Source organism: Apis dorsata, unplaced genomic scaffold, assembly GCF_000469605.1.
Source record: "Apis dorsata unplaced genomic scaffold, Apis dorsata 1.3 scaffold_169, whole genome shotgun sequence".
Lineage (NCBI taxonomy): Eukaryota > Metazoa > Arthropoda > Insecta > Hymenoptera > Apidae > Apis > Apis dorsata.
The window spans coordinates 1,144,946-1,161,586 of NW_006263457.1; the positions used below are offsets into that span (position 1 = coordinate 1,144,946).

The following is a 16,641-nucleotide window of genomic DNA, read 5'->3' on the forward strand; positions in this document are numbered from 1 at the left end:
ATCCGGTTGAAATCATTGGTTGAATATATTTATGAAAAAAATTTGAAACACAAAATTGACAGATTTAGTTAATTCTATCGTTAATACCTCTCTTGTTCGCGTGAACAGCTCGTTATCGATTGTATCTGCTCTCCTTGAATAATGTGACCGCGTTTGTTCCGTGTCGCGGACAAATATCTGGAGAATTAAGTATTCATGGTACTCCTGCTTTGCAAGTATAATACCTTTTCCATTTATATTTTTATAATATATTTTATTCCTTCTTTCGCGACACGATGAGCCAAATACCCATATTCCAGACACGAATTGGCTTGAATTTCATAATTCGAACAGATTCGAACAGTATTTCTCCTCGTCCAGAATTCTTCTTCTTCTTCTTCTTCTTTTTTTTTTTTAATTTATTTTTTATTTAAACGATTTAAACGAAAATCTCGCCTCGTTGTTTCCAGTGTAACAGGGGGAATGGAATTAGATTCACGGGCGTAGATCGCGATTCTAGATGCCGGTTAATGAGCTAATTAACACGGTCTTGCGCGGCGTTCAATTAAAATGATACAAAAGATAGCGTAAAAGCTTGGCTCAGTTTGATCGCTATTAAGTTGAAGCTAATTTGTGTAATGTATTATGCATCGAAATGTATATATATATATATATATATATGTATACATATCTACATATATATGTATATACGTGGCGTAGAACCTCATCAACCATGGTATACCGTTACTTGGAACTTGTGCCTAATTAGTTCGGGCTAACGAGGATCGCATTTTTATACGGTTCCTGATCCTCTGGAACAAGGGGAAACTTTACTCGTGATTAATTATTCCGATCCTCGTCAGATCGTTTCGACGTTGTTACATATCATTCGTTGAACGTTTTCGATCAAAATTCGTCTGAACAAACTCGATCGAGTTCATTTTTAATCGATAAAATTGAAAATCGATAAATTTATAAAATAAGAGAATTTAGAACGGAATTAGAGAGCAAAATTCATCCTCTGTTTCATTCCCCTGTATCACGTTTTTTATTCGTTTAAACTATTAACCAAGTTTCATTCGTGACAAAATTTTTAATTTCAATTCTCGAAACTTTGGTTCGTTGAAATTCGTATATTTTTCGATTCTCATTTCTCACTAGCGTCGAAACGAGTAAGGAACACCATGAAAATGAAAGGTCAATCGAAAGAGCGATTCGTCGCGCATATAAAAAAACCGATACATTCCCAAATTTCACTCGTTCGAGATTCAATCGAAAGAGAAACATCGTGGAACGATGTCGAATACCAAACGAAAGGAAAAATCGTCCCCCTTTAACATCTTCGATCGCATCTAATCAATACACTCCAAAAAAATTTCCCATTTGCACGAAAAATATTAGCTGGAAAGATAAAAAAGCGTGCAACAAATATTCACCACGAAAACTTCCAACCACGAACATTTAATCCTCCCGTATACATTTTTCTGCGGAAATAACGAGAGATCGTCGATTTTTAGAAACGTCACGCAGAAAAGATACGCAGAAACGTAAGAAATGGAATATTTTCCACGAAATTAGCGGGGCAGGATGGAAAGAGAGAGCAAGGGGCAATCTCTTTTCTCATTTCCCTTTTTCCACGTTGGTCGACTCTTCCACCCGTTTAGATTACACCCGATTCTTATCGCGCGTATTTCCGCAGAAAAATCGTTTTGCATGCCCTCCCTTCCATCACGTTGCGCGCGAGACGCAACACAGGAGAACACACGCACCGGCACGGAATCGTAATCACTGTTTTTTTTCGAACAGTTTCACTTGTTGTGCATCCGCATTTTACTGCTCCCTCGTTCCTTTATTTCCCCCTCTCCTCCTCCTATGTGTATTCTTTGTCTCTTCCATTTTTTTCTGCGCTTTTTTTCCTTTCTCTACGATTCCACCATTATGTTACGTTTCTACTCCATTTTACGACACGAGAAACCTAACCTTGGCGTTTCTACCCATGGCGTTTCCACGGGGAAAAACACGGAGGTACGACTATTCGACGTGTGATAAAGTTATACAACGTCCATAAGTCACTTGGTATATTTGGGGACGAATGAATATTGTAATGGGTTGCATTTACGCTATTGAATATTGCATTGTTCGTATCGCAGACAATGGTCCTCTCGTGGATTATTATTAAATTTTGATCAAGTTTATCGTCAATATAATATCAACTTGAGAAATTTGTAGAACGTAGAGAGAGAAAGATCTAGTTTAGTTGACTGAGAAATTTGAAAAATGATGGAGATGGTAATTTTGGTGAAAATTTTAATCATTTAATAAGGAATTATTATCGTATATTAAAAGAGAAGTTACATAAGAGACCAGATGGATCAACTAGAACTAAACTAGATTAAATCTGCTCTATATTACAGAGTTATCCAACAATCCCACAAACAATTCGTTATCCAAACCGCTTTAGTATTGGTATATCTTTTATCACAACAATAGAGAGTTGATCACTAAAATAACTCTCTCATTACCAAATTAAATCTTCTTAACTCCATTTAACAATGATAAATATTTCACTTTGTTTCTCGAGAAACATTCACAATTTTTCCAAAACATTTGCAATTCTATCTAATACGAGATATTCAATTTATCGAGTAACAAGTATTTTAAAATCTAAATCTAATCTTGTTAATTTTTCCAGAATTCTTGGAAGCCAATCTAAAAATTCCAAACGAATATTGAAGACGAAACGTGACTCACGGGAGCGTTTAAAAAATTAGCTCGAGTTGACCAATGACTTATGGACAGCGCTGTAACTCGTTGGCGAAGGAAAAAATGGGAGCTTTACGCCGTCACGTTTTACGAACGGTCCACCCTCTTGAATTCTAAATGGATCAATTTCCACTTACCACGATTTATACAGTCCCGAAAGCGGTTCCTGATACGGCCACCGCTCGAGGAGATTATGGCTACGTTTTCTGTGCCCGCGATTAAAATGCTTCGAGGGTTCTATTACCCCTCCTTCCCTTTCCTCCTTTCTTTCTCGAGATTTTCGTCGTTGGAGATTGTCGATTTCGATCCTCGAGAAGCCGTTTCGTTAATTACCTCCCCCTCCGTACACCTTTGCTATTCGTTTATTATTCGAGGAACGTTGAAGAACACTACAAGCCGTGTTTTTGCTTTATTCTTATTATTATACCGCGATAAGTAAGTGGAAAGGTTTCGATGTTTGGAATTGTTGATAGATCGCGACCCAGTTTTAACGCGGATAGTTTATTTTGTTTCGAATTTCGTTGGAACACAGGTTTCGCAGAGAGTTTCGATTATTATATGCAATTCGATATTAACTTGGCTAATTGATAGTTAATCGTTCGGTTTATGTAATTTAAATTTGAATTGGCAAAGGTGGGCGTGCATTAAATCGAGCCGAATTCTGTTCGATATATTATTTACGAGTTATTACAGTACGGGGAGATTATAGGAGAAAAAGTTATATTTCGTAATGTTCGCAGGTGGATATTATTTAAAAGTTAGGTGTAGACTTACGATTAACATGTCTTTATCGTAAAAATAATATAATATCTTTTTAACAAAAAAATTGGAAGAGAATCAGGTTGGACGTGTTTGACCATTTATGAAAGAATTTCTTACACTCGGGAATATTAATAGCGTGTCTCGAAATCAACGTATCAAAGACAAAATAAAAATAACAGAACTTATATAACGATTATTTCTCCAATTTTTTTTCAACTTTGAAATATTAAAAAAGAAATCCTCAAAATTCGATATTTCTTCCATGATCTCTTGACTCGAAGTATCCAATATTTTCGGAGAAAAAAAGAAAAAAATAACGAAAGAGAGGGGGAGGAGGAAAAATTTCGTCAATCCACGAAATTAAATTTCTACGCGTATCCATTCTCTCTCGGGCGAAAGATAATTTATTTAAGTGCTCCCATTTTTGACGCCATCGCGTGTCTCTCGCGAAATCGAATCCCCTCCGTGGTAAAACATTTTTGAAGGAAAAAGTTCGAAAGGAGCCGCCCTGGGTGGAAGGTTTTAGCTAGCACTGGTCGCGGACCAGTCGCCAGGCAGCTTCCGGCCTGATGGAAAGTCTGTGAATTGTTCTCAGGGGTGGGTGTCTACATTTCGAGGGTGGAGGAGGGTTCGGTGGCCGAACGTGCTGGACTCAGGCCAGGAGACACCATCTTGGAGGTGAACGGCACACCCTTCCGGGCGGTGACCCACGAGGAGGCCCTCAAAGTGAGTTTCTACTTTCATTTTCCGAATCAGAAACATTTCCTCGCTCGCGTAACCGTGTATCATGGCGTTGCGATTGCAATTCCAATTCTATCGCGAATGTACAACGAAGCTTTTTTTTCTTTTTTTTTCTTCTCTTCTCGAAAATATTTACGACGTAATTAGATTGCGGATTTTTATGCGAAGCAGAGATATGTTTCTGTTTCAACCTTATATACCTTTGCTTATTTTTAATGTAGAATTATTTTTGAAATTGGAATTATTTTTGGAATCAGTTGGACATTTTCGATTTTATTGAGAGGATATTTTTTGATAATTATTTTAAGAATAAATATTGATAATCATTGGTAGTTGTTTCAGTGATTAAACTTGAATTTTTTCATAATTTTTGAAAGCCTAAAAGTGAAAAATAGTTTCAAGAGTAGTAAAATAGTTAAAAAAAAAAGTAGAATATTTTAATTAAGTTTCTCTATTATCAGTTTTCTTAAATTCAAACTGAACTACTGTAATTCCTTCGAAGAAGGAAAATTCTACTTCTATTGGCCGCACAATCGTTACAGTGAAATCGTCGCGTCAGTGAATCAATGGGCACCAACCCAATCGTGTCGAACCCTTCAATTTTGGAATGTTTCTCTAAACACGTTTCGTTGGCTACGTGCCTGATCACAGTTAAAAATCAGTATTAAATCATTCTGGCCATTGGCGTGCAATCGATCGTGCTCGTTTTGTATTTATGAGTGACCTTAAGAGCCACCCCATCGATCGCAAATACCAGCCAGGCTCTCAGCTAGATTATATGGGGTGGGGCAAACGATTTCCTTCGATAAGTGTTATCTGACGAACGTTTCGAGCGCTTTTCTATTTTAAATCAATTCCATTCCTTCCTTTTCCTCTATCTGTCCGACATATCGATATTAAACTTTTCCAAATATCCTCTTAGAAATTATCGATCGTTTCACGGATTTCTTTTTTCTTCTTCTTCTTCTTTTTTTTTTTATATATATATTATAATTCACACAAACAAAAACTTAATTAAAATTCCTAAGAGAATATTTAACGAAAGAAGCTTATATATTTTAATTTTAAGCTACTCAATTATGTCTCAAGATTTTCAACTCTCATCCTCCCATACATTTTTTTAATAAAATTTTAATTTCAGTTCGCGATGAAAAAGAAATTTGCAGGAAGGAATCGGGAGTGTAGTGAGATATTTATTTTTCTCTGGAATTAAAAAAAAAAAGAATTCGAAGATTCGTAAATAGGAATACGGTAAAAAATTATCTCGAAGGAAAACCGTTCCTCGTTATTCTTTCGTTACGATCGATAAGAGAAAGTGTTTCCAACGACTGTATATCTTTGATCTCCGTTCTCGATTATTCGGAGGGCTCTCTCGTCACTTGTCAAGCTTCGTTCTTCCATACTTTCTAATTCAATAGTTCTCTTTTAATTCGCATAATTTCGAGCCTGATTGCCACGAATCGAAAGAGATCGATTTTTTTTTCAAAATTATCCCCTCGAAGATGAACTGGTGGCTTTTGAAAAGAGAGAAAGGGAAAAAATTTCTCGCAAGATACTCTCTCGCGTTATTTAATTTAACTTGGAAGCGAGATTACGGAGGCTGGATCGCGCCGGGTTATAGCAAAACTTTCAACAATATTACCGTGTTTTATAAAAGAGGGTTAACCTGCCTCGAGCGTTGCCTCGAAATATCCTTTGAACGATTTATATCGTAATTTTCGACATAACTCTTATAATAATAATAATAATAAAAAGAATAAAACATTCGTTGATAAAAGTCATCTATGGTACAAACTCGATGAGAGATTATAAAGAGAGAAAATAATAAGAAAGAAAATAATGGAAGAAAATTTTTACAAGATCTCGTTTCCTTGCAAAATGACGTCATTGTATATCATCTTGATACTTATTGGCATCGGATTCCCGACCTCGAGAAATAACAATGGAACACAAGAGCCTTAAATTCTTAGAGAAGAAAATATCTTCTACGCGCAGAAAATTTGCGTGGAGGGACACGAATCGAATAGATGTCTTCGTGTCTTAAGAAGGGACTGCAGCAACCTCGAAAAGGAGAGATTCGAAAAAAAAAAAAAAAATTGTTGTCATTCATGGAGAAGGGAAAAGATTTGCCATTTATTGATTTAACGAGTAATAAATTAAAAAAATATTCGTATGCCAAACTATTTTCGTTTCCACAAAACTGAAGCGAATCGAGAATCGACTAAATCGAGGGATAATCGAGGTGGAACGTTCCCTGAAAAAAAAAAGAAAAAAATAGAAAAAAAAGAAGAAAGAGAAGGAAGAAGAGAGGGTTCGATCGATGGCTTCGTTGGATGGACCACGAGGTCTTTTTGGCCAGATCGTCGAGGCCTGAAAATTCCGCGGCGTGGAGCATGAAAAAATGGCGGAAAGGAGGGGGCGAGAGGGGGATGGATGATGACTATCGACTGGCCGGATGGAAAGAAGCTTCGCTCGGAGCCACGCCACGAGTAATCTCTGGTGTAAACGTTTCTGATGGGTATCTCTGGGGATCCGGTGGCTCGTCATACTCTCATAGTAGCTCGGGAGTTTCTAGACAAAAGCACGTCGACAATGGGCCATCAGGGTATCAGACTGGTTCGGTGAAGAGGCACGTAGCTCGGTGAAAAACCGCCTCGAAATTTTCGAATACACGATCCAGGTCTCCTTCTTCTTCTTCTTCTTCTTCTTCTTCTTCTTCTTCTTCTTCTTCTTTTTCTTCTTCTTCACTATCGATGCTTTACACACGCTCTCTCGATACTTGGAAACAATAAAAATAATATATTCGACCCTGTGTCAGGGTTACAGGCATCTTCATGATGGAGAGGTTGCTGAGCTAGAAGTGGAGCATTATGCATTCAGATTACTTTGTATATAACACGGTTGTTCGATATTTCATCGATAGGAATTTAACGAGGCGTCGTAATATTTCTTTTTTTATTCCGGTGCCAAGCTTTTCGGTCCCATTTCTTTGTTCTCGTAATGGAATTGTGTTTATTTTTTATTCCTCGTAATATCTCCCCTTTTTATCTGTTTTACGATATTCGATATTCGACGATATTGAAGTCAAGTTAGGTTGATTGGCGTGTAATATTACCCGTCGAAATTTATTCGAATTAAAAACTAGAATTTAGTTTATCCAATAACTAACGATATTATCGTCGTTTTAAATATGTTCTACGGATTGCTTAAAATCCCGTTTTAAAATCTTGAAAAAGAAAAAAAGGATCGTTTTCGACTCGACAACATTGAACGCCTCTCGAAACAATCGGGAAGAACTGTCGTTCTCGCCGCATCTCACAGACATACCATCCCTAAAAGTCTGCGTTGCAGATTCACTCCGCTTGGAGAGGGATATCGGTGTCACCCCCTCCTCCCTCTGTTAAGAAGTTATTGTATTTCTGAAAAGTTAGAGAAATTCAATCTCTCCCGAGAGATGAGACTCGGTGATTCTGCTTACACTATTCTTTCCACCCTTGGAAACTCCGTGTTTCTATCGAATCGTGTGGCGCACGTGCACACAAAGAAGAGGAATCGAATAGAATAAACACGATTTCGCGCGACGCAGAGGGATAAATCCGCGGTTGAAGAAAAATCTCAAGGGTCTTTCTCCCTTGCAATTTAGTGTTCGAATCTCTCTCTCTTTCTCTCTCTCGAGTTAAACTGGCTCCAATCTATGAAGAGATGCTGTGTAAATGGTCGAATGGTCTGTTCGTTCGGCAAATAACGGCAAGGTTGTGGAATTCTCGACGTGGAAAAGTACGAAGGAAGGAGAAATAAATGGCGTAATCGAAGGGGATTTGTTAATTAATGGGGTGGCGGAACCTTGACCCAGGTGACTACTACAGGAAATTGGAGGAGCCGCGGATTCCTGAATGATCACGATAGGTCAAACGGTTGACCCAGTTCGACAATCCACGGATTAAGTTTCCGGTGTGCCCGTACCGACTCGTACTGGATAACAGTGTCACCTGTAATCAAAACGAAATTTTCTTGATCCAAGGTCCACCCATCCAGCTCCAATTTCCTACTGGATTTGTTACTATCTCTTATTACTTAGACATTGATTTGCGTGAGAATCTACCATCTTTGAAATTTAAATGTTTCCTCTTACGCTCGTTTGTCGTCGTTACGTTTCCTATATTTTTATTCTTGTAAATCTCGTTTATTAGAAGAATTACTCAATTATCCTGGAATTGGAGGAAAAGTTGTAAAGAATTATTGTCATCAACGAAACAAATAATTAATAGTACTCGATTTACGAGATGCTGCAAATATTAATTAATTATTTCAACGAATAAGAAAATCAAAATTGAAAATAAAATAAACTTCTATACAGAAATTGTTAAGACTCGCGGTCTCAAGCGGAAATAATAATAAATATTTAATCAATATTCAAAGAAAAGACGCGCTCCATGCACTTTTTCTTCAATGTACCCAAAAGAAATTACTCTACTTTCGAAGAGATTTTTCAACCTCATCAACCCATACTAACATCGATCGGACCAGTTCGATAAATATCTTTCTAAAAAAAGGATCTCGATGGAAGTCGACGATGTGAATAGCGTTCCAGGATTGTTTGCTATTTCGAAAGGTTGTCTCTGGAGGACCGACATCCGGCTCCGGTCTGCTTCTCGTCTGACATCGATCGGCCATAAACGCTTGAACGAGCTAGGGATTAAATTGCACGGTTGTCGTAAAGCGTAACGGTGGCCGTGGCTCGTTATTTCGTAATGGGTTGTAAGGGTAGGGGCGAGGAGGGAAACGCGGGCACGGTGCGAAAAGTTTGGCGGATTTATGGCGCGTTTTTCCATCGAGTTCATTAAGGGAGGAGGAAAATTTAGGAGCTCCTGCTTCGAACTTGCCAAGTCGAGGATGCAATGGACTTTTTGGGGGGAATTAGCATGCCGTTAAAGTGCTAATTATGTTCAGACACGATGATTGAGATTTTGTCGGCAATCTCTTCTCTGGCACGAGAAAATATCGAATATTTAATATTGTATTGCATTTTTCATCGTGTTCTAAATGTTTAATCGAGAAGCATTGTTAATATCGTATTACTTAATTCTAGGGAATACGGGAAAATCTAGTTTCCATTTTTTCGAGGTTTGATGAACGGTTAAAGAACGGGGAAAGATTGAAAATTGAAACTTTGTATTTATTTATTTCACTCTGGTGAAAATTTCCTGGCGTTTAATAATTAAAAAAGAGCGGCGGTAACAAAGAAGCATGATTCGATCAATCGAAAAAATTAACTTGAAAATGTCACAAGTAATCCGGCTTTATTGTCCGACGACCTTTACGCCCGGCCTACGCCGCTAGTAGAAAAGTTTGTTAAAGGTCAGCCAGTAGCGTTACCGTTACGCAAGTCGATCTCTTAAAACTTGGATAAATTTTGTTTAATTTCGACAAGAACATTTGACGATCATATTACGTAAAACAGACAGGTATTTCCTTTTCTTTTTTGATAGATCAAAGTCGAGAACAGAAAAATACTATCTCAAAAATCCTTTGTTAAAGAATTAAAAAAAATTTCCTCTCGTGCGAAATTTAGTTCGATCGATAAACGATTTCTCAATCTTTACGAAAATGAAGAAAAGAACGAAAGAAAGGAAAAGAAAGAAGAAGAGAATACGGGATAACGATAAAAAAAAAAGAATTCGCGCATTCCGCTCACGCACGGCTAAAATCGCCATTATCTCCTCATTCAATATTTTTTCTCCCCCTCTCCGCTTCTTTACAACGTCCCTGGTTTCGTTTTCTTCGTCTTGGCGCCAGGCGTCCCGGCGCCCTCCGGCGAAAACGTTTATTCTCTCTCTCTCTCTCTCTCTCTCTCTCTCTTTTCTTCTCTCTCTACATAATACACGAGGCTGCTACCGAGGATCTGGTGTCTTTAGAATCCACGTCGTATCCCGGAATCGTGGACAGTCAAAGACGGTCCTCTACGTGAACTCGTTTGGTGTGGAGTGCGCGTTTATAGGTGGCTCGCACACGAATGACGACAGATCGATTCGAAATTGCTTCTCCATCTCCTGTTCTCGGTGAAGACTGTTTGCCGTCGCAACCGCTGTATCGAACCTGTCTTTTCCTATTTCCGGAAAGGACCGGACTTCCCTTCGCCTCGTCCGATCGATAATTATTTTTAGAATCCGCCCCAGACGATCGGAGCGGTATATCCGCCCCTTTTTAAGGGGTTTTCATGGGTTACTTCTTCCCCGTTTGATCGATTTTACTTTTTATATTTCTCGTTCTTTTATCCTCATTCCATTCATCTCTTTTATTTTAATGGAGGATTTATCTCTTTTTACACCGTTTTTTAATTGCGATTTTCTTGTTTTTCATCGCGAGGTGAGGTTCTTTTCTATTTGAGATGGAGTAATCGGGTTTAATTGTACGATTGTTTAATCGTAATTAGGGAATTAAGAAGGTATAATTGTTTGAAGAAAGGAGAGGTAATAAACAGAAGGATAAAATTATTAGGATTTCCAGAGAAATTCAATTTGTACGTTCGAAATTGTTATTTGTTTGACTGGAAGATATACAATCGCGTGTATAGATCTATCCTGATAAATTCTCAGCTAGAAAAATACAATTCAGAAAAAATAAAAGAATGAACACATCTTTTCCGAGATCACAAAAATTCTCTTTTCTTCAAGCAAGGCTGAAATCATAATTGATATTTAAATCTACTTTTAAATTAACGAAACTGTTATCACAACAGTTATAATTTACTGCACACTTTTCAAGCATAATAAAAATAATCGATGTTGATAATCTAAATACTTCCTAAGATAGAACCGCACTTAGACTTTTAATGTACAACAGTATAACGTTTTATCTCTAAAGACGTCATAAATAAAGTAGAACCACTTTTATCTCGAATTACCGGAAAAGGTTGAACAAACATGAATTTTCCTTCCCGGAAGGTGCATTGAATAGGCGGTCATAAATTCGCCTCCTTTTATCCCCATTGCAGGAAATACTTGACCCAGAATGGAAACATGGCGCGAGAATTCGTGAAAGTGATCGAACTCCTTATCCGTGTCTGCTCTAAGTGTCGATTGTCATGAAAATAAGGATAATAAGGGTCGCGGAGGATCGGTAATGGCGCCGTTTCTGCCATTAGGCGACTCGCGTTTCGAGATTTCTCCATATTTTCTCATCGATTCCGAACGAAGAAAGAAAAAAAGATCTCTGTTCTTATTGAGAACGTTTTAAGGGAATACTGAACTCAAAGAAACTGGAATTACGTAAATATCGAGAATGTTGTGTAATTATATTAAAAAATTATATTCGTCGAGAAGTATATTTGCTCTACACGAGTATAAAACGACTATTATATATTTTTTGTATTTTAAATATTTGTATTGAAAATATCTGCAAAAAATTATTGCCGATATAAAATTATCAGTGACTACTCGAGTGGGAATAAGAACTCGTAATTTCTCGTTTATATTGACGTAATAAAATCTGCAGTATTGCAAATTGAAAGAATTCCCTTGATCCACATGCCTTGAAGACGCGATAAAATAACACTTCCCGAGCCCAATGGCGCAGTAACTCAATTCCTTCGGAACGACGACTTAACTTACGAGCATCCGGATGAGGAGCATTGAAATGTAGGGGAAGCCGACTCTGCCGGGGCCATTAAATTGTTCTTCGTGAATAGAGGAATATTTATTGGGACGGTGTTCTAATATTGAGGATTTTGTGCTTTGTACACAGCTATATAAAAAAACAAACACCATTTTTATCAATTATAATTCATGCAACAATCTTTGTCCAATTTAAAATCAAGGAAACAGCCACCATTAAACAACCGATTGATTATACGATTCTTAATCTTCTTATTCCTACGTATAGAATTTAATTCAACAAACTTTACAACGAAAACTCTCAGTCAGACTCCTTAATCTTCAACAGCGAACAAAAAAAGAAAATCGATCGTCAATCGTGTCACCCCCCCACAGTAGTCGCCAGACTTGTTTACCCCGTCTGAAGACCGTCCCTGACGACGGTCGAGGTCGCCTAATCTCGAGCCAGTTTGATCGAGAAATATCGCGGGTGATCACGAAAGTGACCAGACTAATAGTCGGCTCCATAACTGGCAGAAAGACGACTACTTCCCGATCCGGGAACGGCGGAACTCGACGACGCGTGTCCTCGCGAGAAGACACAAATTGTACACGCGAGGACCGCTCCGAGAACAAGGTTGTGCCACGTCCTCGAGCGGAAATAGTCCTGGCCAGGACACGATAACGAGTTTCAACTTTGTTCCGACTTGGACGGATCTTCACCGTGCCCTTTCGTCCTCATGAATTATTTATTCAATCGGTGGGAAGACGTACGGCTACCATGAAATTCGGACACGATAACGAAGCTCATAAAGCTTCGCGGAACCTTCTGTAACGGCCTCGTAATTTACACCTCGAAGTTACGTGGTGTCTCAACCCCTGGCGTGTGTTTAACACCGGGATGGAAGTGAAATAATTAGAGTGTTGTGATACGGGCCAGTCAGTTGGCCAGTTCGAGATGTGGAATAATCGTTCGTTGTGGTACGAAGAGGATTGAAGGAAACATTTGTTGGAAAATGAATTTTTATCTTCGTTATGTTCGTTGTGTGTGATGTCTAAAAGGAGATCAACGGTAGAAATATTCATTGAAAGTTTGAATTTTTGTTCGTAACATCGTTGTGTGTTATAATACCCATAAGATATACGGGTGACGTTCGATTTGTCGGAAAAATGAAATTGGATTATTGATTATGATAAGGAGGATTATGGATTGTTGATAAGGAGACGGAAAGAGTTTAGAAGAAATATTTGTTGGGAAGGTGAATTTTTATTTCTAATATCGTTCTGTGCGTGGTAAAAGATATTTTTGTTTTACGCCCGAGTATAATCTCAGTTTGCTATTATTGTTTATTATCATTACGAAATGAACATTTTTATTACTTGAGAATTGCACGTTTATCGAACGTTACATTTATTTCAAAGCGATTTTAGATTAAGAAGCCTTGAAAAAACTGAGTTGAGTCAGTTATGAATCAGTCATGAGCCGGTAATTCCTGTATTATTAATACGACTAATTATTTCGAGGAAATATATATATAATTTTTATCGACCGATTAATTTATTTAAATTTATTTAGATTAAAAAATTTCTTATTATATTTCTTTCCTTATGAAACTGGAATCTCGAATGTCTGACCTCTATCAATCACATTCTACTTGCATACTTACGTATCTTACGTATCGTCACATAATATTTTCCTAAAATTTATATTACGTATTTAACAACAATTATGAAGCGAGAATTTTCGAAATTGAAAGTACGGATTAAACCATAAGCCGCAGGAAGTAAATCGTGTCAAGAATACGCGATATAATCAATGATCGACCGACTTCGAAATAGTTGGAAAATTACGTTCGAGCTACTCCCTCTCCCTCTTCTTCTCTCTCTCTCTCTTTTTTTTTCTCTCTCTCTCTCGTGACTGATAAATCGAGAATGAAGCTCGACACACGAACTCGTTTCCCTCCGTAATGATCGCTTTTTCGCGATATTTATTATTCACGAAGTCTCGAACCCATTAAATTTCCGCGGCCAGCCTCTGACGTTTCACGCAAGAATTAGGAAATCGATATCGATTCTTCCGATTGCTCGATGTTCCTCGATGTATATACGATTGTATTCGATAAATATACGTCGAAAAATAAAAAAGAGCGCACGATCGTTCGAATCGATCGCGCGATTCTCGCAAAGCTTCCATTGGGATTTAATTTTTTTTTTTTTTTAATGTGCGCAAAACGTGATTTTTTTAATCGCGAAATCGTTGCACGTGGAAAGGACTGTAACAACTGTTGTTACGTAAGTTGAAAGGAGCGGATCCTCTGTGAAATATATTCTCCTCTGTAATCAAACGATCTTTTGCACGTGCTTCTCGAACGAGATTCCCTCTGAAACGATATTTAATTAATATTCAAGAAACTACTACAATCGGATACTTGAGAACAAAGGCTCTGATTTACGATTTTTAGGATAAGCGATTCTGATTTCATCCAACGAAGGAGCTGTGTGATTTTTTTCTTTTCTTTTTTTTTTTTTTTTCTAATTTTAATTTTCGAATTTTACAATTGATTATATAATGAGTATATAGAATTTTGATATCGGAATATGATCCTTCTGAGAATATTTAAAACACTCATCAGGATATTTCTATCTTAATGTTCTCTCGTGTTGCATTTCGATTAACTTAAAATTCTTGCTTAACTATTTTTTCTTAGGCATAAAAATTTTTCGTTATCCCAAGATCTGAAAGTTGATCGATATCGTCGCACCCTTTTATTTCACATTTGTGCAATCTCGAGGCAAGCATCGCGAATGGTGTGTGATTAACACGATTCTCGTGACGTGATGAATCGAGGCGTAATTCCAGTTACTTGGACACAGTAATTTATGCGTCCTCATCGGTAAAGTTCCTCGCGTTCCACTACGATCCCCCGTGAGGAAGGAGGCGGAAGAACAGGAGACGCCGGTGCATGCCTCGCATAGATACGACAAAATTGCATCTTCGCGGGGTCAGAAGCGTGGAATCCTAAGGACGTGATTCGGGCTGGGTCAAGGATAGGCAGGATGTGACGTCACACAGACCGCCAACAGATCGATATCCTGGCCACCAAGTGGCGTCACCTCTTTCCGCCTGATCTTTGTGACGACCTTACGTGCACTCATTTTTTTTATTCAAACTCCTGACAAATCACTTTCTTTCCAATATCCTGCTTTTGGATATTGTAATCAGATCTGTTACACACCGTTTTAATTCGTTTCTCAGTTTTTATGGGATTCTCGTAAACTTAATATGAATAATCGATCGATCGAGAGTTGAAAGTTTAAATAATACAGTTCTTCGATTCTCTGGAAGTGATTTCCAGAGAATTTACACTGTGATCGACCCCTGAACACCGTTCAGTCATGTAGAATCGTATATATGATATTGAAATCGTTTGTAATGTAATGACGTGTGAATTTCTTGGAAATATATCGTTTGATATTGAAGTTGAAGGAGTTAGAAATACAGGAAGTATAAATCTTCTTGTACGAGATTTCCGGAGTTTGATATAATAATTCCAAGGTTATGGAGTACTGCAAATATACCTGAATTTGCTCTCCAACTCTCCTCCACTCGCGTGTTCCTCCTCCACTTCTATCAACCCTTACAAAACTTCCACTTAATGGATCTTGTATTAAATTCTGTTTAAACTTTTCAAATTTTCGTATCTCATAAAGTAGACACCAGGCTACTATTTTCATTTCTTATTTTTCTTCTTTTATTCGTCATTGTTGAAAAAAGTTTCTTTCAAATTTCTTAGCAAGATTTCTCTTCCAAACACGATTGAAAAGAGTCGAGGCTGTTTGCCACACTTTATCCATCATTATTAAAAAATTTTCGTCATTTCTTACCACAATAATCAAACTGTAAAAAATTTTATTTTCTCGAATCTCTGTTCCCAAATGCTGTCAAACAGCATCGAAAACACCGGAGGTGACGCACGTACGCGCAGCTGGCACGTTCCTTTTGCAAAAATCCCCGCAAAGGATCGCCGTGGCTTTCATCCTCGCGGGGAACGTTGCACAGAGAAGAGTTTGTCCCTTGTTGACCCGGCACACGGCCGATTGTCCGCCGTTTCGCTTGCCAAGGTTGCCTCGGAAGAAACCCTTCACGGACAATGATTTCTTTCATGATTTCGCCGAGGCACGACACGTATAGGCGATCTATTCTGAGGTCGTCAGCGAGGAATCTTCTCCTCCTGATACGTGTCCGCCGTCTCTTTTGCATAAGAGCCCCGTCACGAGGCTTGAATAATGCTCAAAGGACGGCCTAAAGCCTTCCACGACGCCTCTATTTATTCGATCACGGGTGCAACAACCTCGTTTCTACGTAATACGTACTCCTTGATACTTCATTTCACGAAAGGGTGCGCTATAACGTATTTGTAATTACAACGAATGGAAGGAGGAGGTGGTGGTCTTTGTTGGGATAAAATAAATGCAGGGGAGGGGTTAATAAGATCTCAATAGAGCGTCCAATAATAGAGGATAATTACAGTTGATGGCATTACATCAGACGGATGAATTATTAATCACGCTCAATTTGCTATTTTGCGAGGCTGTAATGATCTGCTCGCAAAGCGTGTACATTGTGTTTGCACAAGGTTTAAGGTAAATGAACCTCTTTGAAGAAAAATTGGTTGACCTATATAATTAACTCGATTCTTTGAGATTGCGGTGTGCGGCCACTCGTTGAAATTAATTTTAACTTTTTAAAAGATTTTCTTCGTTTCTTTCTTTTCTTTTTTTTTTTTTTTTTTTTTTTTTTTTT

The 16,641-nt window shown here is 38.0% G+C and overlaps 1 protein-coding gene across 9 annotated transcripts in view; it reads left to right on the forward strand.

Moving 5' to 3' along the window:
• Nucleotides 1-16,641, forward strand: part of LOC102673940 (whirlin) — a 92,654-nt gene that overhangs the window by 38,762 nt on the left and 37,251 nt on the right. For all 9 annotated transcript variants that reach the window (XM_031509700.1, XM_031509696.1, XM_031509697.1 and 6 more), the window contains one exon: nt 4,100-4,230. In XM_031509700.1, the coding sequence (XP_031365560.1) occupies nt 4,100-4,230 (131 nt within the window). The remainder of the gene's footprint in view (nt 1-4,099; nt 4,231-16,641) is intronic.